Source organism: Candoia aspera, chromosome 3 (genome assembly GCF_035149785.1).
Source record: "Candoia aspera isolate rCanAsp1 chromosome 3, rCanAsp1.hap2, whole genome shotgun sequence".
Lineage (NCBI taxonomy): Eukaryota > Metazoa > Chordata > Lepidosauria > Squamata > Boidae > Candoia > Candoia aspera.
The window spans coordinates 197,679,614-197,704,078 of record NC_086155.1 but is presented as its reverse complement, the minus strand read 5'-3'; the positions used below and the strand labels follow the sequence as shown (position 1 = coordinate 197,704,078).

Below are 24,465 nucleotides of genomic sequence, written 5' to 3'. Positions count from 1 at the left end.
TGTTTCCCTAAGTTTCAGTTTGAAAACTTGTTGCAGGAAGCCCAAAACAGGACCGTAACAAAAATAATTCTATAAGGTAATTCTATGGGCTGGTATAGAATGTGGTGGTGACTGATCAGTTAGATGGCTTTGGAACTCTGTTGTTTTTGTTAGGAAGTTTCATGTGTTGGTATATCTTTGTGGGATAAAGAGCACAGCCAACAGTAGATACTCCTCATTACTCTAATTTCTTTATTGTCCATCTGTATTTATTGTACTTAATTTCACTACGGATCAAACACCGAAGGAAATAAGAAATCCAAAAGATTGTGTATGGTCTAGCACCATCGACCAAGGAACTGCACAGCTATTATTCTTTACCCATTTTATTGGGTAAAGAAGAAAAGGGTGGAAAAGATAGAAGGTTATCATTGGAAAATTGGACCCCCTGTAACATTCTGTAGATGAAGTGAAGGATTACGTTTTTACTTTTTCCTGGAAGTTTTCCAAAACAGAAGGATGTGACATTGCTGCTGTTCCAGATTCCAGCTATTTCATTTCCCCTTCCAACATTTCCTCCTTCCACTGAAGATACTTGATTCTCATCTAAATGTTTTCTGACAAGTCCCTCCCTAAATGAGTTCCTTTTTCCTAACAATTTCTGGCAGGGGGGTATATACTTCGGCAAAACCTTGTGCCTCTAACTTCTCTCTCATGTTTGAGTGACATATTTAGGCCACAGAAGCAGTAACACTCATAACCCGGTGAATGCTGGAAATAAAGAGAAGGATGATGGTAGGAAAGATAAGTCATCCATTTCTGTAGCAGTAGCTGTTCTAGTTTGTAGCAGCAAAAGTCTTGTCAACCTGAAAGGCTAAGACATTTGCTATAGCTCTCCAGATGTTGTTGAACTATAACTCCCAGAATCCTTCACCATTGGCAATACTGACTGGGGTACCTGGAAATTGTAGTTCAACAATAACTGGGGCACCACAGTTAGGTGCTTTAACGGACTGCCGTGAAGTTTATCAAATATGTGGTGTATTAGCCTGAAAGAGGAGTGTACAAGTAGTCCTCGATTTACAACCATTCATTTAGTGACCATTTGAAATTATGACGGCACTGAAAAAAGTGACTTATGACCGGTCCTCACACTAATAACTGTTGTGGTGTCCACGCAGTCATGTGATAACATTTCAGATGCTTGACAGCTGTCATGTATTTACAGTGATTGCAGCATCCCAAGGTCATATTTGCGACCTTCCCAGCCAACTTCTGACAAGCAAAATCAATGGGGGGAGCCAGATTTGCTTAATGACCACATGATTGGACCATGGCAAAAAAGGTGGTAAAATTGGGTGCAGTCACGTGATGCCTCACTTAACAACCACATTGCTTAGCAACTGAAGTTCCAGTCCCAATTATGGTCATAAGTCAAGGACTACCTGTATTTATGTCCATTGTTCAAGGTTGGATATAGAAACAAGTAAAATGAGAGAAAAAGGAAGGATGCACAGACACAGATAGTTTTCTAACTGGTATTGGTGTTCACAAAGCAAGCATTAAGCAATGCCTGGACAACTATTTCTCTACAAAGGACGGATGGAACAGAATTACCAGTCCCTAAACTGAGATGGCTTGGTCAGTTTCCAGCATGATTTTATCACGGTGTGTACTAGATATCAGACTATACATGCAACCCATGTACTTTTTTCCACAATTAAAAATAGTACAAGCTTTTACTCTGAAATAATGGTTTGACAATTAATTTTAGATACAAACTATCTTTTAATTTTTAAAAAATTTGTATTATTTGCAAAACAAAGCCAAAAGATGGTGATACTGGATTAAAAAAATAAATAAAAACCAAGAACACTTTCTAAGAAGGAGGGAAAATAATTGGGAATATAAATGAATACATATTGAGGAAAAATAGAGACATTTACCCATTTAAGGATAATCTTTTAGAAGAAAAAGCATTATTAATGTGGCTAATAATTGTTAGCTAAATTTGACTGAACTTTTTCAAGCTTTTTGTTATTTTTTTTGACCATATGGAAATATTTTTGATCAAAATCTTGGTGTCATTGTCATAAATCATTTTTGAGTTCTGAAAAATAACTGTTTTATATAACATTTGGACTTGGCCAGAAATAAGAACCCTGTTCTCCTCTAGAAGACTGTTTTCCAACCTTGACAATTTCCAGATGTGTGAACTTCAGATCCCACAATTCCCCAGCCAGCATGTACATTGATGAGAATTCTGAGAATTGAAGTCTACACACCTGGTAGTTGCCACGGCTGGGAAACATTGCTCCGTATGCTGCTTGAATTGCAATTCCCAGATCCCTCACTGTTGGATATGCTGGCTGACTCTATAAGTACCTGCAGTTCAGCAACATCTGGAGGACTATAGTTTCCCCACTCCCAAGATGCTAGAGCTGCTAATCCAGCATGGGCATTTGTTTTATACAACTGAATGATGGGACTGGTTACTGTTTCTTATTCCTGTGACTGTTGCATCAATAATAATAATAATAATAATAGTAATAATAATTCTCCATCATCATCATCATCATCTCCTAGGTAGAATGAGGCAGTTCTCCTGAGCCACAACTTGAAAGTACTGCAGGAAAGAATTTCTCAATTATTTCATGGGGGTGTGGGTTAAGGGATGTGACCCAATTGCTAGCTAGCTCTCTTCTTTTTTGAAACCCTTCTCTCCCCTAATTTTCACCAACAGATATTCAACCTTCTTCATAGGACTATTTCTGAAGGCCTCCTATCTATGGGGAATTTTTTCCTGCTTAAAAATATTGATACTTCGGTATAGAAATAATTGGTTCTATGGAAAACTCGTGGTTACTGGAACTGCCAGAAGAGGTCTCAGGTGAAAGGAGGCAATGCAGCTCCTTTCTTTTTCTGAAACAAGGCTGTCTGGTCATGTTGTTTCATTGAGCTGCTTCAGTGCAGTGAGTTAGTTACAAGGTCTCATAAGATAGTTTGCAAATGTTGGTTTCTATTTCCTTTGCATTTGGTGGGGATCTCTGCTTTGCCCAATCTTTTGCCTTCAGAGGTTAAGCCACCCATTTAGCCTGCCTAAATACCCTGACCCTACCTTGTTGGGGTCACCTGACTATCCCACCAACAGAATCAGCAGTGAAGTACATCATGTTGTATCCACAATGAAAGTGACTCCTAGTAAGAAGGAAATGTATCCCTGGTACAGCTAAGGGCTACTTAAAACTGCTCTGGGTGTGGTTGTGGGTCAGATGAAGCCAATGTCATAGTGACTCAACAGCAAAAAGAAGTTTTTGGACATGCCTGTGCTAAAATTAATGCTTTTGTGGTTGCATATCAAGGTTTGTCAGCCCCACCAGGTAGACCAGACCAGGAAATCAACTTCACAGGAAGGCTAAAACTACTTTTATTGAGATTGGCTATAATTACAGCATCTTGCAAGTCTGACTATGATGTATTTCCTCCTCTCCTCCTTAAAATCCAGTGAATCAGGGAGGTATCTGCCTAAGTCACCTCCAAATATTATCTTGGTTTTCAGGGCTCAAAAACTGCTTCAACCCCCTTTGCCTTGGTAACGGTTCTTGCATATTTCCATCACGGTCATCTTCCTTACTCTCTATAACAGTGTTTCTCAACCTTGGCAGTTTTAAGATGTGTGGACTTCAACTCCCAGAATTCCATGGCCAGCATGGCTGGGGAATTGTGGGAGTCGAAGTCTATACATCTTAAAATTGCCAAGGTTGAGAAACACTGCTCTATAGGGTTGCTGGCCAGATGAAGGTGATTTCATCCTGGTTGTTATGAAAATAAGGGATCCTACTGTAGGAGGAAAGCTGTATTAGTCTATGGTGACAAAAAATCAGAAGGAGTCTGGTAGCAGCTTTTCTAACCAATTTTATTGAAAAAATTGGAAAAGGGGACCTACTGTGAAATTGCGTGAAGTTCATTGCTTGGAGAGCAGAGCCTAGAGGTAGACCTCAAACCCATTTATAACCCCTGTATTTACCATACTCAGGGCCTTTGTGGTATAATTATGTATTATTTTTTTAATGGAGAGAAAACCTATCTTTTATTCTAAGTATCTGGGCTCATTTCATACCTAAATGCAATTCAGACCCTGCACTCCTGCCAAGCTAACCCTGTGTTGACAACCTCTGGAGAGTGAATATCATGGGAATTTATTTACATGTACTCTATGTTTCTAAGACATACTGGAGAATCAGCTAGCCAGCCCATTTTCGATTACTGTGAATGCAAAACCAGCCTGTGCTGTTGAGACTGTGGTGCAATGTTTCATGCAACCCCAAGCAACTGGGTACATTGTACACTTAATTTTTTCTCTTTTGAAATAAAATTTTGTTCAGCTGCCAGGTGAGTCACTAAAAATTCAGAGTTGTAAAGCACAAGGCTACATTATTCAGAACATACTGACATAAACATACAGAAAACTGCCTTCCCCTAAATCAGATCCAGTCTGGCATTGGCTGATTTCACATGGTGCATTAAACCATAAACTAGCCAAGGACATCATAGTCTAACATGATATGTGCCTTTTGGCTAGATTCTGATTGTGCAGATCCAAGCAATTGGACTAATTAAGAAACCATATTAGTCATGGGCAAGTATGTTGTGTGAACAAAGCCACTCTTAGCTATTCTTTGAGATAGAGCAAAATTATGTTGACATGGAATCTGATGTTTTTATTCAAAATACCGCTCCTTTTCTAAGGCACAGTTGCTGTGTGTGTGTATATGTGAGTGAGTGGTAATTTGATGATAATAACTTCTGAAACCGCCTTGAGGGTTTGAGAATGTTGTGCAAGTAATGTTTGCAGGAAGTTGTTTGCCTATAGCAACTTGATCTTCAGATGACCGATCAGCAGAAGGTTTTTCTGAGATCTGGATGACATTTCCATGTGGTGGAGGGTTTGGGGCATCATAGACTAAAACCAGGAAATTCCAGGAAACAGTGGGATGGGTATACATTCTTATCTATTGGTGGGAAGACTTTAATATTGCTTAATCTACTACACCTTTGTTTTTTATCTAGATATTCTATTATATATTTTTATGCTAGAAAATATGTGAGGATGCATATATTGGACAGACTGCTTAATACTGAAAGCGTAGTGACATATTACAAACAATCCCAGGTCTGCAGTCTTGCTTAACAACAGTTTTCTCCAATCTGGTGCCTTCCTGATACGTCAGATCAGTGATTCCCAACCTTGGCAACTTTAAGATGGGTGGGCTTCAACTCCCAGAATTCCCCAGCCAGCCATTCTGGGAGTTGAAGTCCAACCATCTTAAAGTTGTCCAGATTGAGAATCACTGCATTAGATTGACTTCCACTATCCCCAGACTGCTCTGCCTTGGTTGTAGGAATTGAAACCCACAAGTCTGGAGGACACCTGGGTGGGGGAGATTGTTTAAGGGTATATGACAAATTTTATTGAATCCAAGATTCATTTAGAGGTTTGGTGTTCTGCAACAGGTCAGCAGATCAGATGGTAATTACATCAGCCATGGGTTTCTGGCTATCAGAAACTTTAGTGTCTACTGCCAAGTGCCAACCTATAAAGAGTGAGGGGAAGGCAGGCAGAAGAGAGGAGAGGAAGGTGGCACTGCTTGGCTTATCTTGCCTGGGCTTAGAACCAAAATAGGATATAGCCTTGGCTAGGACTTGGATGGGGGACCACCAGGAAATAGCATGGCTGTAAACTAGACTAGGTACTGAAACAAAATTAAACCAAAAAATCTCAGAAGAAAGGCAAATCCCTTCTGTAGAGCTGGCAAGAAAAGTACATGGATGGCTGCTCCCTCATGACCATGTTAATGTGTCTGCAGTCAGTTCTTGAGTTGGCAGAAATGTATGCCAGCAAACATCGTTCTGCCCTGATAACTGAGCTCTATTTTTCCTTAATTACAGGGCAGTGAGTGTGGCTGTCCTTACCATTTTAACACAAGACCAGTTCAGGACCACCCTCAATCCAGTTTTCAGTACACATGTTTGTGTGCATTTCTTTACTTGTTTCCAAAAGAACCTGGACAGCTTCTAAGAGAGGAAACTGGGTCAAGGAAGGTCAATTGTAAAAATGTCAACAAAAGCATTGAAATCCCCCAAAAGTTTCCTGGCTGCATGGCTGCTATTCCTCTGTTATATTTAAAAGCTCCTGTGAGCTATGAAGATAAATCCCAGCATGCTTGCAATCTGGCAACTGAGTGCTTCCTCTAACAACTGTGCCATGACTGTATGTTGCTAGAATGGCTGGTTTTGGAGAAGTTATTTCAGTTGTAACTGATGCTAAGCTGGAACAGACAAGCTTTAGTGATAGAGTGATGAATCTCTACTCCAGTGTTTCTCAACCTTGGCAAGTTTAAAATGGGTGGACTTAAAATGACTGGCTGGGGAATTCTGGGAGTTGAAGTCCACCCATTTTAAACTTGCCGAGGTTGAGAAACATTGCTCTGTTGGAAGGCAGGGGAGAACATAACAGCTGGAATGAACCTAGGAGCCATGAGTTAGATGAGGAAACAGATAGTTGTTGTCTGCAGAGCCCAATGATTCAAAGAAGGAAGCCACAGCTTTGCTGCAGTCTCCAATAAATGGGAGCAGAGTCCAGAAGAAATGGACAAAGCTCCTGAAAACAGACAACAATCAGGCTTGGAGCCAACCCAGAAAGATGCAAAACACTCCTTAAGAAGCCTTCTTCTCCTTAAGAAGCCTCCTAAATTATGCAATGGTTATTATATAAACTAAAACAGAAGGGTGTGATATGAGAGAAATTTGTTCTTGGGAAGAAATGAATTCAGAAAGGAGGGTGTGGATTTCAACAAACCATGCGGGTGGTTAGCTATTTGTCACGAAAGCCCTTCCCATTCTTATTCACCTGCCTTTCTGCTTCCTTACCCACAACTATGTTTGCATGGGGCGCCCAAGATCACTGCTGGGCGGTGATGGAAGCCACAATCCTGTGTACCTTTCTCCAAGATGGCATCTTGCAAACGTATTGAATCTGCACTTCCATGGTCAGCTATGTGAGTTACCATCTGAAACCTGCTGCGTGAGAAGTTTTGGGAGTGGATGTCTCAACATGTCTGGATGGAGCCATTCCTGGGAAAGGCCAGCGTATACATGTAGCATAGAAATCTCAGTTGGAAGTCCAGTTCAATTATGTGCCAAGAACTCACAGTGGGACTGGGAGAAGACAGCTGCAAGCTACTAATGTAAACAAACGGTCTTGCAGTAGTGGAAGATATTATAGAAGCAGCCCAGCATGCACAGATAATCACATATATAAATTAGACAGGGAAGCTTAAGTTTATTTAGCAAGTTGTTGCTCCTGGTTTAGCAGCATCAGAGGGAGATCTGCCTTCTTGTTATTTATTGCCCAACTTCGTTCAAGCCCAGGTGTGGGAATTAGGAAGCTATCGGTGCCATCTAAGAGCCTACAGCAAAGAATAGGCAGATTATACACATAAAAATGATGTCGGATTTTTGTCTTTGCATGAAATGTTGTTCTGTTGCCAGGTGAATCATGCAAACTCAGAGCACGTAGAGTAAAACGGTGCCCTCACAAAACACTGACTCCCTTAAATGCACAAAATGTAAAAACTTAAAAAGTTGTTTTATCTCAGGTTTCAGCTTCATTTACATAGCAAAGCAAACTAAAAAATCCCAGTTTAGCCTGGTTAGTTATGCAGACCCAGAAAATGGGTTAAACCATGAGTAAACCATGGCTTCAGCATAGCTAATTCTACCTGTGGTCCAACATAAGATCTGTGTAGTTCATCTTTTATTCAATAAATATTGTCTTCTGGGTTTGCACACCATACTGGTCTATAAACTAATCACAGGTCTGTTTTCACACAGTACACTGAGCTAAAACGTGGTTGGCTGTTTTATAGTTCCATGGGTGGTTTGAAAAGTCACTACTTAACTTACATCACAGATAGTTTCCTAAGATCAAAGAGGAGAATCCATGTATGGTGCTTTAAGCTTGCACCAGAAAAGTGAGCTAGAAATATAATTAGTTAATTAATTAAGAGATCATACTAGATCTCCAGCTATTATTCTTTGAATAAAGATAGAGAGTCCTCTGGAAACTCTTGATCTTGTGATATTCTTTGAATAATCATAAGATGAAGACTTTCCAGAGGACCCTATTTTTTTTTTTAATTTTAAAGTAACAAAGGACAGGAGTCCTATTAAATGTACAAAGGATTGTTGCTGTATGTCCCAATTCCATGTGGAATAAGTCAGAAATACAAAGCACTGTACTAAAGACTACTTTTCTTAATTTGAAGTTCCTTGTTTCTCATTGGTGTTGCCTTTAACCTGCAGAAGAGTTTCTATCAGCAGATTTCCTGAGCCAGGATTTACACTGTTGGAAAAAGAATTCCCATTAAGGAAAAATTGCCTGATGATATGAGAGGAAACTGAGGAGTAGCTGAAAGAAATAATTCATGGCAATTAATTAATCCAGTATAGAGGATCTGGAAAATCACTACCGTTTCATTCTGAGGACACCTTATGCATGGTTTGTTTACCTGGGCATAAATCCCAGTGACATTAATTGAACTTACTCTTGAATAAACTTGCATAACATTGGGCTAATAATCCTCTGATTCCTTCCATGTAGCCTAGATCTTTCTCTTCCCTTTTGAAATAGGGTTACAATCCTTTCATTTTAAATACTGGATATTTTAATATTTTAATATACAGGGTGCTGCAGCTGCTCTTTTATGCATGCTGGAATAAGATGGAATTTTATGCATGATGGAATAAGAAAGCAGTGTTTATTCCTATTTAGAAAACACACATATATTTCTTGATCGAGTGAAGACAAAGGCTGTGTCTCACTTGCTCAGCTTCTGGTTTGGGTATATCTGCTCCTGTTTTGTCTGTCTGGTTTTACCACTCCTGCTTGGCAGATAGAAAGGATAAAAGAATTGGTGGGAAAGAAATACAGTATATGCAGAAGCCATTCTGACTTTCTTATTGCAAACTGAATATGGGCATATTTTTACATACAGGGTGTAACAAAAACCAGGCCACCAAGACAATTTATTATATAAATTACATTAAATGCTTGAATTGGTTGCTACTTCCTTCTAAGCACTTCCTTATTTCTGTGACGCATGACCCTTGAACATTCCTAAGTACAGGAACATTTTATCTGGAAAAAACAATTAATAAAACATATGGTGATTGGCTTATGGGGCCTGGCTTTTGGAACTTCCTGTTTATATGTGTAGGTCTTGGATTTCTTAGTAAAATGCTAACCAAGCATAATCCTGCATAGCTTTCCCAAGATCTGGTAGTTACTGATATGTCCTCTTATAACAGATAACTCCAATGTCACCAACACACTGGTAACTGAAATGGGAAAAAATGATCCCATTCATATTAGGAGATTCAGGTAGTCCTCGCTTAACGACCACAGCTGGAACTGCAATTTTGGTTGCTAAGCAAAGCGGTTATTAAGTGAATCCAACTCAATTTTACAACTTTGTTTGCAGCGGGAGTTAAACTAATCGCTATGGATGTTAAGCAAACTACATGGTTGTTAAACGAATCACGAGGTTTCCCACTGATTCTGCTTACCAGAAGCCAGCTGGGAAGGTTGAAAATGGGGATCACATGACCATGGGATGCTGTGAGAGTCATAAATGCGAACTGGTTGCCAAGTGCTCAAATCGTGATCACATGACCATGGGGATGCTGTGATGGTCGTAAGTGTGAGGACTGATTGTAGTCTGGTTTTTTTCAGCACCGTTGTAAGTCGAATCATCACTAAATGAATGGTTGTTAAGCAAGGACTACCTGTACAGGCTTTTGCTATCTCTTTGGCCTTAATATATACAGGGACTGCAGCTACTATAAAAGCCCACCTGGCATTCTCCTGAAGTCCTGAAATGTAATTCCCATCATCTCCAGTCAGCACCACCTTTGGGAGCTATAAGGAAGCATCTTTAGAGACCAAATGATTCAGGAACGGAGCTCTAAAGACCATATATTTCTGGATTTATACACCAATTAGATACCAGCGGATCACAAAAGATAAACAAACTCGGCTGTTGTCAGAACTTGGATGGAAAACCATCAGCGAAATCCTATGCTAGACTGAAAAGCTAAAAAAAAATCACTGAAGAAGATATTATCAAACTTCCTTTGATACTGCTGCCTAAAATCCTACATCAGTGTGTCCATGGAGTCATCAGGAGTTTCGTGATGGTACTAACCAAGATACCTTAGTTCTTTTGACCAAGTTAGAAGCAGAGCATTTGATCCAACACCAGCTTTGTTGTCATTCATCACTATGAATAAGAATTAAATATTTGAGGAATGGATATATCCCTTGAATTTCCACAAGTGCCTCAAACAGAGCTAATACGGGGATATAGATTAATGGTTTTAAGCCTACTTTGAAGAGCATGGCAGCTGGGTTCACACAACATGCTAGGCTAGACTAAAATAAAGATAAGTAGATAGTGATTCAACATGTTATGAGAACCCATCCATTCTCTCAGCTCAGAGATACAAAAACTGTGTCCAGGAAGGCACATACCCCACCAATATCCCTTTTGGGCCCTACCTTTTTTGGGGGGGGATTTTAAAACTCCTAAACTCTGGCTCAGAATGTGCCCTGGTCCATATATATATGTGTGTGTGTGTGTGTGTATAGCAATTTAGGGCAGCAAAACTTACCCATTTCTTTGCACTTTTTTGAAGTCTGGAAGCTTGCATCTGTTTCCTGTTTTGATAACTTTTATAGGTTTGGGAAGAAACTGTCACACTGAGTAGCTCCATCATAGGATGTTGTGTGAACCAGGCGAACACATTAGGTCTTAATGCAATTCATTTTTGGACATGGCATATTTTTAAAATACCGCTTTGGGTGAATAATGTCTGAATGAGGGATCTCACAGCCATCCAGCTCTCTGTTTCTACCTATTTTCATTTAGAGCTTTATCAAGAGCCTTAGTTCATGCAGCACCTTACACCATAATGTGACTTGCAGGTTTTTCCTCCATTTGTATAAGTCAGTGTTCCTCAACCAGGGTTATGTGGATGCCTAGGGTTTCGCGAGAGGTCACTAGGGGTTCCCTGGGAGATCATGATTTTAAAAATTATTTCAAGTTCAGGCAACTTGACATTAAAGAGGTACGTTTTGTTATTTTTCACTTAAGAACACTGTTAGTGCATATATGCAGGCCTACATATGAAACTAATATAGTAATTTTGTAACTTCCGGCCTATATTTGAGCCTGAATGTGCAGGGGTTCCCTGAGGCCTGAAAAGCATTTCAACAGTTCTTCTAGGGGCAAAAAGTTGAGAAAGGCTGGTATAAATCTTTGATCCTAGTTTAGTATGTCCATGTGATTTGTAAACCATGTTTTGTGGCTTCATATTGTGAGAGCTGTGGCTTACACAACTACGTAACACGTGAACCCCACTGCTTAAAATCTGTATCTGCATTCAGGTATGCACTTTGTCAGTTGTCTAATACTGTACAATTGGCTGATTCTCACAAGAGCGTTTGTTGTTTTTTTCCTTAATGTGTTGCCTGGAACCAGCCGTTGCTGCTGGTAAACGATCGTTCACAGGCATGGTAGGAGCACATTGTGAGAATTCAGCCAAGGGTGGCTTAATCAACAAACCAGACTGAACTTCTCGTGTAAATTCGGCCTTGAGCACTGAAGAAAGAACGAAGGAAGCTCCGATGCACACCTCCAACAACGGCGGCCGCGGCCGCCTCTTAAAATATCGAAGAAACAACTCCCCGCCACTCCGGTGGCGCTGGAAAAAGCAAGCGACTCAGCCCGCCTTCTCACCAATCAGGAGGCGCGGCCCGGGCATTGGTGTCCGTGACGTACCTTCCCGGGGAATCTGTGAAGCCGGAGGAGCTGCCTTAGCTCGCGCTTGCGTGCAGTCGCGCTTCGGTGGAAGAGCGGAGTAGAGCGGATAGGGGTGGTGGGCAGGCGGCGGCGGCGGCAGGAGGGGAGGGGGAGGAGGAGGAGGAGGAGGAGGAGGGGAGGAGGAGGAGGAGGAGGAGGAGGGAGGGGTGTTAGCTGTGGAATCATTACGCCGGAAGGCTTTGCTGCGGGGGTGGGTTTCCTTTGTATTTTGATTCCCTCCCTTTTGGGAGGAAGGAATGGGCATTTATCTGGTAGAAAAAAAAAGAGATCTGGTGTATGTGAATAAAAGCACCGGTGATAATCTTCCTTTCCGCCAGGTCGCCTTGATGCATTCAGCGCAATTGCTTTTTTAATAGAGCTTCTGGTTTGTTTGTTTTTTAAATTGGCGACGTGGTCTTAGCCTTTTCCTGGAACGCGTATTCTTTCTTTTCCCTCCTGCAGATTTGGTAGCTCTCCTCTCCCCCTCCCCCTTTTTGGCAAAATCGGATCTGCAGCTGCTCAATGAATAGCGGCTTGCGAGGGAGGGGGGCTGCTGTGGGCGGCAGAAGAGCGGCTGGTGCATCCGAGACGTTGTTCACCCGCTCGCCGCCTTCCCGGGGAGCGCCAGATTAGATGGGAGTTCCTGGCGAGCGGGCATGAGCCGGAATGGCAGATCGCGGGGTTGGTCACTGCCCTTGTGAGTGGGGGTTGGCAGCATCGTAATTTATTCTCCCCACCCCCATCCGTGGGATTTTCCTCGGGGTTGCTAGGAGCTGCGCTTAAACTCTGAATTCGCGGTCTCGCCGGCTGCAGGGGAAGAGGGAGTCGGCGCGAGCCAGCCTGAATTCGGAGCGTGCCCTCGCGCAACGGGAGCCGACCTCGGGATTTTCCCCCTGCCCGGTTTAAACGATTTTTTTTTTTTAAATTCTGCCTCCCGCGTGGTGGGGATCCAGAGGCGAGGCTCTGATTGTGGGGGCGGAGGAGGAGGAGATCACCCCCCTCGTTGCTTTGGGGTCCTTTGCAGCTGGGGGGAAGAAACATGGAGGCGGTGATCGAGAAGGAATGCAGCGCCCTCGGAGGGCTCTTCCAGACCACCATCAGTGACATGAAGGTAAGGGGGCTGGCGCGCGGTGCGGGGGGCTGGAGAAGGGGAGACGCGGGGGGGCAGAGCCCCACGAGCCCCGCCTCCGCCTTTAGCAGACCCCCGCGGGAGAAGGGCTCTGCCTCCGTCCCACCTGCGTTGCACGGGTGGGCGGCTGGGTGGGTCGCTGGGCAGGCGGGCAGTCAAACGCCCAAGGACTGGTTCCCTGCGCACGGAGGGAGCCCGCCTTCCTTGCCTCGGCCTCCCGCGAGCAGGGCCTCGCTTGGCCCCAGGTCCCTCCCGAAGGCGACCCGTTTCCCTGTTGCTGCCCAGCCGCGCGGGGCTTCCCTTCGGGGTTCTTCCCGGGCCCGAGATTTCCCTGGTCTGCCGGGTGGGCTCGACGGAGCTGCTGAGTAAGGCCTTTAGAGCTGAAACGGTGCAGCCAAAGCCTCTGGCATCCAGAGGAAAGCATTGCTACGCACAAGCCAGGAGTACCTACATTTGGTGTTTCAGAGTTTCACCTCTCCATTCCTCTGCTTTCTCTGGACCGATGGGAAGATACGTAAACATTTTTTTTAATCGGCTCAGTCGTGTCCGATTCTCGGAGACTGCCAGGGCAAGTCCCTGCAGTTTTCCTGACAAGGTTTTTCGAAAGTGGTTTGCCATTGCCTGCTTCCTAGGGCTCAGAGAGAGGGACTGGCCCAGGGTCCCCCAGCTGGCTTTGTGCTCAAGGTGGGAGTAGAACTCACAGGCTCCTGGCTTCTAGCCCGATGCCTTGACCACTAGTCAAACTGGCTGTCATGTAAATATAATATGCAAATGCTGTCCTTGTTTGCTGATGTCCTGTTCTCATTTTATCCATGGAACCCAAGGCCACGTAATAAAGACATATCTTATGAATAGATGTACTTCCTAGTTGCAGATGTTTCAGAATTCCCAGCTGGTTTGTTGAAATGGAACCCCCATATGTAGTGGCAGGATATCTGTGAAAGCCAACGGTTGGGGACCTACAGGGAAGGGCCATTGGTTTTTTGTCTCCCTTATAAATGCTTGGGAGTGCTGTAAGAAGAACTGTGATGGGGTTTGATGGGGTTTGCTGTGATAAATCAAGCCGATGCCCACATGTTTTGAAAAATAGACATGATTTGAGCGACTGTTTGCATAGCATATGCTGGTTCTGTATAAAAAGATCAGGAAAGTTACTGGTCTGGTTTTCTGTATAAGTGGCTGGCTGAGAAGTTATTCATGGAGATAGTTTTTATATAGGAAGAGCCCCTGTGATGTAATGTGAAGAAGGGGGCTGGACTGGTTCAAATCCACTCTCAGCAACAGAAACTCACGGGGCAACTTTGAATCAGCAGCTGTCTCTCAGCCCAACCAACCCCATGGAATAAAATGAAGGGTGGCACACTCAGTACACCACTGAATGAAAGGCGGGACAAAAAGCTAACAAATCAAAAGAAATATCTAGTGGCCAGTTTTAAAAAAGGCTGATGAAAGGAGATCTGTGGACTCTATCTTTTCTCCCCAAATTTTGCTTTACTGTACAGACAGCTTCAGTACCCCAGATCCCTGTCACGTTGTCCTGTTTGTCCACTCACTAGGCAAAATTCCTTTGTTACCTTCCCCCAAGTACGTAAAGACACAGCTGTGTGAGCTCTGACTTAGAATTGCAGTAAAGGTAATTAAACTTAATAGTGTGACTTGTTCACAGTGATGTTTGGGCTTGAGGCTCATGATTACCTTTGGCTTTTAGTTATGAAGGGGGAAGAAGCATAGCTGGAAAGGTGGGGTGTGTTACGCATCAAAACTTTTGTGCATCTCCAAACACAAAAGATCTCTCTCAGAGCACTTGGCAAGCTGCGCCAGCCCAAATAAACCATAGGCAGCAAGAGTGGGCAAGTAATCCAATATAAAGCAGTTCCATATGATCATGTGTATGTGGCAGTATATGATCCAGGATGGTGCCTGCTTCCCCTTCAGATCCCTACAGATTACTGTAACGTGGGCATCTTGGCGCTTGGCCCTGATTTCTTCCCTTGTTTGGATGCCCCATGAATTTGCAAGGTTTTATTCACCATGCTGCAGATCCTTAATGTTTAGAACTATCCTGCGTCCATTGAGGGTGAGGTGGCGGATTGCACAGATAATTCCCAGTTATTTCAGCTGAGTTGCACAACCAAAAGATGAGGTGGCAGGAGGAGGAGAAAATGTGGAGTTTTTAAAAGAAAGGGAAGCATGAAGCTGTGTGGGAGAAAAAATGAATGGTCAAAATTCAACTGACGGTGGCATTTTTGAATACTTGGAAATACAGCTTTTAATAGCATGGAAGATGGATTCTTTCTCTCTCTCTGCTCTTTTTGGCAAAGAAACCAGGGTTCTGGAAGTGCATTGATTGATTGAGGGGGAACGTCCCCATGAACAGTGGCTAATCAGTCAATGGGCCTGGTTTCACTGGTTTCTTTTTAAAAAAAACAACACCAGATTCTTTTGTACTGCCATCTAAGCAGGTCTCTGCAGATGTGCAGCTTGCTTCGATGTGGATGGGAGGAAAATGGTATGTCAGGAGTCTTGTCATAATGAACTCTTTGTGATGTGGCTGAATCCCAGATCTCCCTTTGTTGAACAGCATGTAAATCTCTCAGGAGGGAGGTCCGGAGCAAAACCTGTAATCATTTTCATTAAGTCCATTTCAACAGTGGAAACGCTTTAACAGATGTCGTCTTCCGCCAGATGGACTATGAGTAGGCATTGCTAAAAGCAGGGGCTTTATTCTTCCTTCCCTCTAACAGGAAGCACATTGGTCTTGGAAAATCTTATTCTGTTGCGACTTGCAGTTGATAGTGTGTACACCTGGAATGCCTCCCCACCTTGAAGCATGTATTTACTGGGGCTTGGCAAAGCTTAGACAGCAGAAATAAATTGGAGTCATAGCACGGAATGCCATTTTTATCGGTGTTTGTAGAATGTTAAGATAAAAATTCACGGAGATGCCAACATTTGATCTGTTTTCTCTTCAATCTTGTGATGTCATTTAGACAACCATTTTTGCTGACAAACTCCAGGAGGGGGAGCTGTGTTAGGCTGTTAGCAATTGCAAATCAGAACAATCCCTTGGCCCCTTAAAGACAAGCAGATTTGCCACACCATAAGCTTTTCTGGACTAGAGGTTGCTTTCTCAAATGTATAGCACCTTTGCCAAAGCCTGCTGTTTCCAAGACCTAGACCCAATCCTTAAATGAAGCAGGATATTTCCCCTGCTTCAAATATCCTGCTTCATTTAAGGAATGGGTCTTGGTCTCGGACTAGACCCAAATCTGACTTTGCTAACTGGGGGCCGAAGCCGTGCTCATTTTGACTCTAATCCTTTGCACATTTATTTGAGAGTAAGAGTCATTAAGTCTAGTGCAGTTTGCTTCTCTGTGAATGTGACGTGGGAGTGAAGGACCTGACCTCATTTTCCAGATATAGCAAAAAAAAAGAAAAAAAGAAAAGTGTGTGTGTGTGTGTGTGTGTGTGATGGGGCAGAAAACCATACATTGAAATGTATAGGTATTTTGAACATGTTTGTGTATCTGGTGATAGATCATTAGCGGGCAAACAGGGAGAAACAAAATGCAGACTCACTAGGATGCATGCTTGAACTGACCAGAGAATTTAGGAGAAGCATGATGTGGTGTCTTGCAATGGTAGTATCTATATTGCTTTGTTTAGATCAGTGTTTCTCAACCTTGGCAACTTTAAGATGTGTGGACTTCAACTCCCAGAACTGGAGAGTTGAAATCCACATATCTTCCATGGCTGGCTGGGGAATTCTGGGAGTCGAAGTCCACCCATCTTAAAGTTGCCAAATCAGAGAAACACTGATTTAGATAGAAAGAAGGGACAAAAGCCACACTGTGCTGTTGGGAGACCTGCGCCACACCTTTCCTATGTGTAGGCTAGGACACGGTACAAGAACATTGTCAAAAGAGAAGACTGGAAAGGACCACATTTTGCCAGTACTAAGTTAAAATTTAAGTGCTGTAGAAGACCGTAAGACATACTGGGCCAGGAGGATACTCCAGAACAAGCCTGCGTTCAGTGAGTTGCACTATGAAGGAAGCAAAAGCCAAGCCAAGAATTAAAACAGATTACTTTGGAAATGACCACCAAAGGAAAGAAATGACTGAGAAATAGCCCAGATGGGATTCAACAGTGCAAAAAAAAAAAAAAGAGAAACGACAGGTTGTCTCTGTCTTACCACATCATGATTCTCACAGAGCTGTAAGTACGCCTTTACTTAAGAACAAGCTTGCTATCTTGAGAAAGGAAGACTCTAGTTACCCTTTGAAGGAGGTTGAGGAAAGACAACCCTTGATCACTTCCGTATCACCCAACAAGATTTGTTATAGTCCCAATTGCTATCAGCCATGAAATATTGGAGGGAATAGAAAGGGAAGACCACACGATCACTCTTCAAAGACCATCCCAAAGGCTCTGGGAGAGCTTTGTCTACTTACAGGTTCCACAGTTGTGGCCATTTTTGTTTCCCTAAACAACATCCAATCTAAAATCGATAAGCTTATTCAAGCTCTAACAATGCCTGGTGCTAGTATTTGCCACGTCACAACATCTAATGGTGCAGGGTCCTTTACTAAAAATCAATCTGAGGTCATAGCTAGAGTGCTTCAAAAGAACCAGGCTCTGCTCTCTATCCCTTTAAATAGCCTGTTTGGGAGGAATCTTACACATCGGAAAGCAGTAATAAATCTGCTAAACGAGCTCCTAAACTGTCATCCCAAGCACGTAGATCTCAATACATACCATTTTTTGCCTAGTTTTCTTGGGTTTAAAAGAAGCTTTCTTCTTTCTCATAAGCCGTATAATGTACAGAAAATGTTTAGGATGGCAGAAACTCTTCAACAAAAATACAGTGATTTCCCTTCTAGAATTTTTAAAGACACCCCAGTCCAGCCCCTGATTCAGCTATTATACTCTCCTCACTTTGTTAAGGCTACAGCTTCCTGCCAAGAGCAGAGGATTCAGTGCAAAGAGAATGCAACCATCCTTCTCTCTCCCCCAAGGATTCATTTTATGCTCAGTTAATAGATCTTCAGAACAGACTCCAGATTTTAAGCACACCTCCACATTGACACCTCTTATCCCCCAGCTGGACCTAACTGACAACATCTTAGAGAAGAGTATAACTTCCCATCTTAACCTGTTTGTTGCAGCTCCAAGAATGGGAAGTTATCTCTGTAGGTTCAGACCTAGAGCATTACCCAAGAATTGGAGCAGTATATTCCTCAAAAGCAAGATTTTCTCTCAACTCAGATTTGGATTCTGATACACAAACTAACTGGTTGGAGAACGATGAACTATCACCCCACCTATTTGGAGGGAAGCTGCTAGCTCACTTCTCAGATTTTGCTCTAGATTCTACTTTAATAAGAGAAGAGGTTGACAACAACCTAGTAGTCCTTCCTAATCAATCTCCTACACATCCATTGTCACCCTCAGAATTGGACAAAGCTGCTAATCATGAGGAAGGGGTCACCAAACACTTAGAAGCTGCTTACAATGATCCAGAAGAGGGAACCTTCAACCTCAAGAGCTACATTACAAAGATGGAAGCAGGCCAATGTATCCCAAACAGGGTACCAGAAAGGTCACTAAAGCTAGAATCTTCCTGTTGCATCTGCTATGTACATGGTTTTCCTCAGAGCCATATAAAGGACTGACATGAGGTCCACCAGAACAAAGCTACCCTAATTAGTTGGAATGTGGCCAGTTGGTTGTCAAAATGTAGAGATAATAACTTAATAACTCCATTTGATGTCATCTTGCTGCCAGAAACCTTGCTTCCAACTGATTTGGCCCTAAAGGGATATACAGCTTGCTCCCTGAATGCTGTAGCTGGGGAAGGTAGATGTAGACCTAAAGGTGGTTTAGTTATATTATTTTGTTTAACTAAATGGTTGCACAGTTCTAACAAAGACCTAATAAACCTGCTTTTCTATTGTCAGGCAGAGCAAGGACTTGCTCCCTCCTCCCCCCAACTACTTGACACAGTCTGTTTGCAGTGCTTCAGCAGTTTGCTGTAAAAATACGAACCTCTCGGATGTACTTTAAATATTTCAGGATGTAGCTTTAAATATTAAATATTTGCAGGGAGACTTTCTGCCTGTTTGACTGAAAACCAAAGAACCTCTAGCATTACCTGTCATAGGGATCATGGGGGTGTAGCTTTGGCAAGTCAAGGCAAGGATAAATCCTGTTGAACAGTATGTCCTGTCCAAGCTTGTTAGATGTGATTTTTAACTGCTTCAGTTGAGTTACCACCTTGCTGTGAGTTACGAAATAATGGATAAATCATCTTTGCAGACCAGATGCGTCCAAATTTCTCTAGCAATAGCATGCTAATCAGGCCTGTGAAAGGCCTCAATGTCTTAAAAATTCTAATTTGTTAAAACTGTTCTCAGTTGAAATATTGATTTGGTTATCACATACACCTTTTACCTTATTCCTGGTGCTAAAATCTACCAGCTGTCCACATCCTTGGTATTCTGTTTCCTTCACAGTCACCAGATCTCATTTTCAATCTAGGGGAGATCTTCCCTGCTCACCCCAAATACTGACAGGTTAAGCTGTTTAAAATTAGGATGTCCAAGAAAATAAGGGACAGCCTTTCAAGTAAAGAACATCTGATCATTCTACTTGCTATTCACTGAATATTACATTTTTATTGAAACAAAAAGTTTGGAAAGCTTTAAACTTAATTTCAAATTTATAGTTCCCTGTGTTCATGAGCATTTGTAATGTCAAAAGGCTCTTACAGAATTGAAGACAGCAGCTATATCCACATATATACTGCGTGGGATGAACCAGCGAAGTGTAGTTTATTCAACAAGCCATGGTAAAAACATGGTTTACTATGTTGTGCAAGGTCAGCCAACATGATTGAGTGCCAGCATTGCACTTAGAGCTGCATTGATTATGGATTTATATGATCTTAAGAAAATCCAGATTATTGAGACGTGGCTACTGCCCTAACACTTGGTCCAGCATATCTTTTATACTCTGCCTTTTTTGAAACCTTGAAACAATTTGGGAAGTTGTGGTAAACTGTCCTCGGATCCCCTGAACACAGAAGAATACAGGCCATATGCTGTAAAGTTTTGGTAAAAGTTGTCACTTGATACATAAATTGCTGACCTCTTCTGCACTCCTGTTTGGATCCCTTTGCAATTTTTTAAGTATGTGAGAAAGTGCTGCTTTTAATGTTTTGAACTCAACATCGTTTCATTTTCCCAAGTTTATATTGGATCAGGGTCAAAATAATTCCCCCCAACATATGAAAAATCACTGTCATGAGTACTGATGGTGAGCAGGAGGGAGGCCCTATCCAGGGGGGAAAACGCATGCATAGTTTAGAGACTCTGAGCTGTCATTCAAAGAAACCCAGAACAGACCTGCCTTGAGTTTTGGGGTTTATCTGTCTGGGTTGTCCCATGCTTCTTCAGTTTGGTAGGATTTTCTGTCTACTGTAGCAGTAATAAAACACTAAAGCCTTTCTCCTTGTCTCAGCATAGTCTTTGCTTAGTGAGGACAATCACCAAATAAGGGAACTTATAGTCCAGTGTGTTTTAAATGTCTTTTCTTCCAAAGGATGTTTTAAGGAATAGAGAAAAGGGTTTCAGCCTGAGGGGTAACTGCTAATAAGGTACAGATAAAACTGATCTGTACAGGTAGTCCTCGCTTAACGACTACAATTGAGACTGGGATTTTGGTTGCTAAGCAAAGTGGTCATTAAGTGGATCTGACCTGATTTTACAACCTTTTTGTGGCAGTCATTAAGCTAATCACAGCAGGCGTTAAATGAACCACGTGATTGTTAAATGAATCACGCAGTTCCCCATTGATTTTGCTTGCCAGACGTTGGCCAGAAAGGTCAAAAATGGTGATCATGTGACCACAGAATGCTGCGATGGTCATAAATGCAAACTGGTTGCCAAGTGCTCAAATCATGATCATGTGACCGCAGGGACGCTGCAACGGTTGTAGGTGTGAGCACCAGTTGTAAGCTGTTTTTTCCAGCACTGTTGTTAGTCTGAACTGTCACTAAACAAATGGTCATTAAGTGCGGGCTACATGTATGTGCTCATGCGTTCATTGATTGAAAGGGAAGAGAACCCCTTTTCACTGTGTGGATATGAAAAAGTGGTTAATATTTTGTTGGCTACATCTTCTTAATAATAGGATTTTAACCCATAGTTAAAGGTATAGTAATTCTGGTAATACTTCCTCTGTCATAGTTCTCTTGATTAGAGTTGGTATGGGCAGGTGCAACAAAGATGGGTAACAGTTTTGTCTGGTCCCAACCAAATACTAACCATTTTGCTTGGTGGATTCCTCTAAGCAGTTGATAACCCAGTGCTAAAACCCCACTAATGTCCCTGTTATATGTAGTAATGATAGGAACAGTGACTTGGACTCCATTCTTGTCCCAACCAATATACAGGTAGTCCTTGCTTAACAACCATTAGTTTAGTGACAGTTTGGACTTAAAACGGTGCTGGAAAAAACGACTTACAACCGGTCCTGACACTTATGACCACCGCAGCATCCCCACAGTCATGTGATCATGGTTTGGGCACTTGGCAACCAGTTCACATGTATGACCGTTGCAGTGTCCTGTGGTCACGTGATCCCCATTTTCGACCTTCCCAGCCAGCTTCTGGCAAGCAAAATTAATGGGAAACTGCATGATTTGCTTAACGACTATAGCAAAGGTATTAAAATATACCTGCTTATAATAGTGCGTGTGTTGGGAGGAGGGCTTCTTATTTACCATTTAATTTTGTAATAAGAAATATGTATATCTTGGAGTTACATTTTAACCATTCACATTTTCATTTTATCACATACAATGACATGTCTTTATTCTGCAGTTCTTTCTTCCTCCTCGTCCTGGAGGAGATATTTTTGCCAACACATTGTATTGATTCAAAATACAGCTGATTGTTCACTTGTTTGTTTGTAATTAAGTGCAACCAACTGGTCTTCCTTGTTCTGCATTTCTTTGCCATTATAAACAGCTGCAGTATGTTTCTTTTCAGGCTTAGAAAGAGGGGAGGAGGGAAAAAAAACACCCTTCTGATTTCTCTCCTCTGATCTTGAGTGTTGATCTTGGAAACAATCAACCAAGCAGCTGTCGCACATTGGGGTTTCTTTAAACCAATGGCATGGCTGGGTAAATGATTAGCTATTTTTAGAAGTTCATGCAGTTGCTCTGGATGTAGGAGGCATACTCCCCGAGGAAGAGCAGACAACTTCCAGAGCCAGATCTTTCCCTCCTTGCACCACCTTCAAGAAGTTTGGGTTCATCTCAGGGGCTATGCTGCAATCGTTAGCAGCCCAGGCCATTGCAACAGCTTTCAGAAATACTCTTTCTTTAGCATTTCCTTTGATACTTAAATTAAGGCTCAGTTGGAAGCTTGTAACAGGAGTCCAGTCCCCACCTTCTGAAGCTAGTGGGGCATTTCAGTTGTGCAAGCATTTTTATGGGTGCTTTCACAAATTGGCTACCTTGGTAAGCATAGCAAGCTACCAGTTACTTTTCCCCTATATACCTTTGTCTTTTGCGGGGACATGGAAAGTTTTCTGAACAAAGCTGTGGCTATAATTACTCACCAAAGTTTGTTTTCTAAGAATCCTGGTTCTTGTATGTGCGTGTTCTTGGAAGAAGGGATGGGGCACAGCAGTCCTCCCTCTTCTCGCTGCCCCATCCCATCACCATAGGAATGCACAAACTTTCCTTGCTGATTGCTTGAAGGTGACTTTGTAAGAGTTGAGGTGGTGAGACAGAGGGGTCTGTTACATAACATACAACACTCCTCAGCTTCAGGACCATCAAGGGCCATGACAAATGCCACCGTTATTTCAGAAGTAGAGAAAGAAGTAGAGAAAGTTTAAACCTTCAAGGATATAAAAATCCTTTACAGGTAGTCCTTGCTTAATGACCACAATTGAGACTGGAGTTTCAGTTGCTAAGCGAAGCTGTCATTAAGCGAATCCACCATGATTTTACAACCTTTTTGTGGTGGTTAAGTGAATCACCACGGGTATTAAGCGAACTGTGTGGTCATTAAGTGAATCACCCAGTTCCCCTTGATTTTGCTTGCCAGAAGCCAGTCTGGAAGGTAAAAAATGGCAGTCATGGAATGCTGCGACAGTCATAAATGCGAACCGGTTGCAAAGAGCACGAATTGTGATCATGTGACCTTGGGAATGCTGTGTCGGTTGTGTGAGGACTGGTCATAAGCCAGTTTTTTCAGCACCATCATAAGTCTGAACCGTACATCATTGTACTAGCTGTGCATCATTGCACTGACAGTGAGCAATCAACTGCTGTATTTAAGGTTTCAGTCTTGTCTGCAGTAAAGATTCTAATCTAGCCAAGCTGGGTCGGTGAAGCTCTGCCAGGTCAAGACCAGCTATTGCTGTGAAATAGAGCTGTGATTTTTTGCATAATCTGAGATGGGAAGCCTGACTTGCCATAGAAAACTGGTTTCTCAAAAGCAGCTTCATTTGCCTGGGACAAAGCTCTTCCCCCAGGCTTTTGTTCCTTGGTTCCCATCCCTCATCCACTGGGCCTCCATCTTCCTTTCTCACCTCTCCTGTCTATTATTGTTGCAGTTTCTCCTCAACCGATTGGGACTGCTGGCATCCTGCTGTCATACACACCATTCTGTGAAGATGCAGCTGTGTAAACTACTCCTTGCTAACTACCCAGTGATAATTAGAATCTCCCCCAGCTAACCCAATGCAACTCTGTTTAGGCAGGCAAAAAGCTGCATTTGATCAATGTCTTTTTAATATTTTATTATGTCTTGATCTGTGGCGCTTTCTCACCTCGAAGAACTTGGCTGACGAAAGCTTGTCTGAGCAGGTGAGCCTGTGCTGTGTAGCAGGGTCTGAGATCTCTGGCTTTTTTGTAACTAGCCTGCTATAGAAGGACGGAAACACCACCATGATAAGGAAAGGATAGGAGAGCTTAGCTTACTCTCCTTTGTAGCTTTGAGAGCCAGTGACACAAAGCTAGAAGGAAATCTTACCCAAAGTCTGCTTGCTATTGAAGGACACACAATCACTGGCCAGCCAACAAAGCCAGATCAAGAGCAATGTTCACTCAGCATGCTTATCCATGGCCAGTCGAGCCATGGCTTGCTTAGTGAACCTTATTTTGGGGTTCACACAGTGTACTGAATCATAAAGCTGCATGGAATTGGTTTGCACAATATACTAAACGTGGTTTGCAGTACAGTGACTTCAAGCTCTCTTGCATTCTGAATGCAAAGCTTACAGTGTGTAGTATAACATTAGGAAATGTTCTGGAGAAAGAAGAGTAATAGAAATACAGTTCAAGGCAGGATCCAAACCCAGCACTGATCTGTTAAATTCATTTTGTTTACTTGAATGTATATGTTACTCCGAGTCAAA

General features: G+C 42.5%; 1 protein-coding gene across 17 annotated transcripts in view; it reads left to right on the top strand.

The window, feature by feature from the left end:
* The first annotated feature begins 12,069 nt into the window (after positions 1–12,069).
* MTSS1 (MTSS I-BAR domain containing 1) overlaps positions 12,070–24,465 on the top strand; it is a 134,074-nt gene continuing 121,678 nt past the window's right edge. For 9 of the 17 annotated variants that reach the window (XM_063299674.1, XM_063299664.1, XM_063299669.1 and 6 more), the window contains exon 1: positions 12,071–13,011. In XM_063299674.1, coding sequence (XP_063155744.1) covers positions 12,940–13,011 — 72 coding nt within the window. In that variant the 5' untranslated portion in view covers positions 12,071–12,939. Of the gene's footprint in view, positions 13,012–24,465 lie in introns of all 17 variants that reach the window. The other 8 variants (XM_063299670.1, XM_063299668.1, XM_063299659.1 and 5 more) reach the window with 2 other exon arrangements.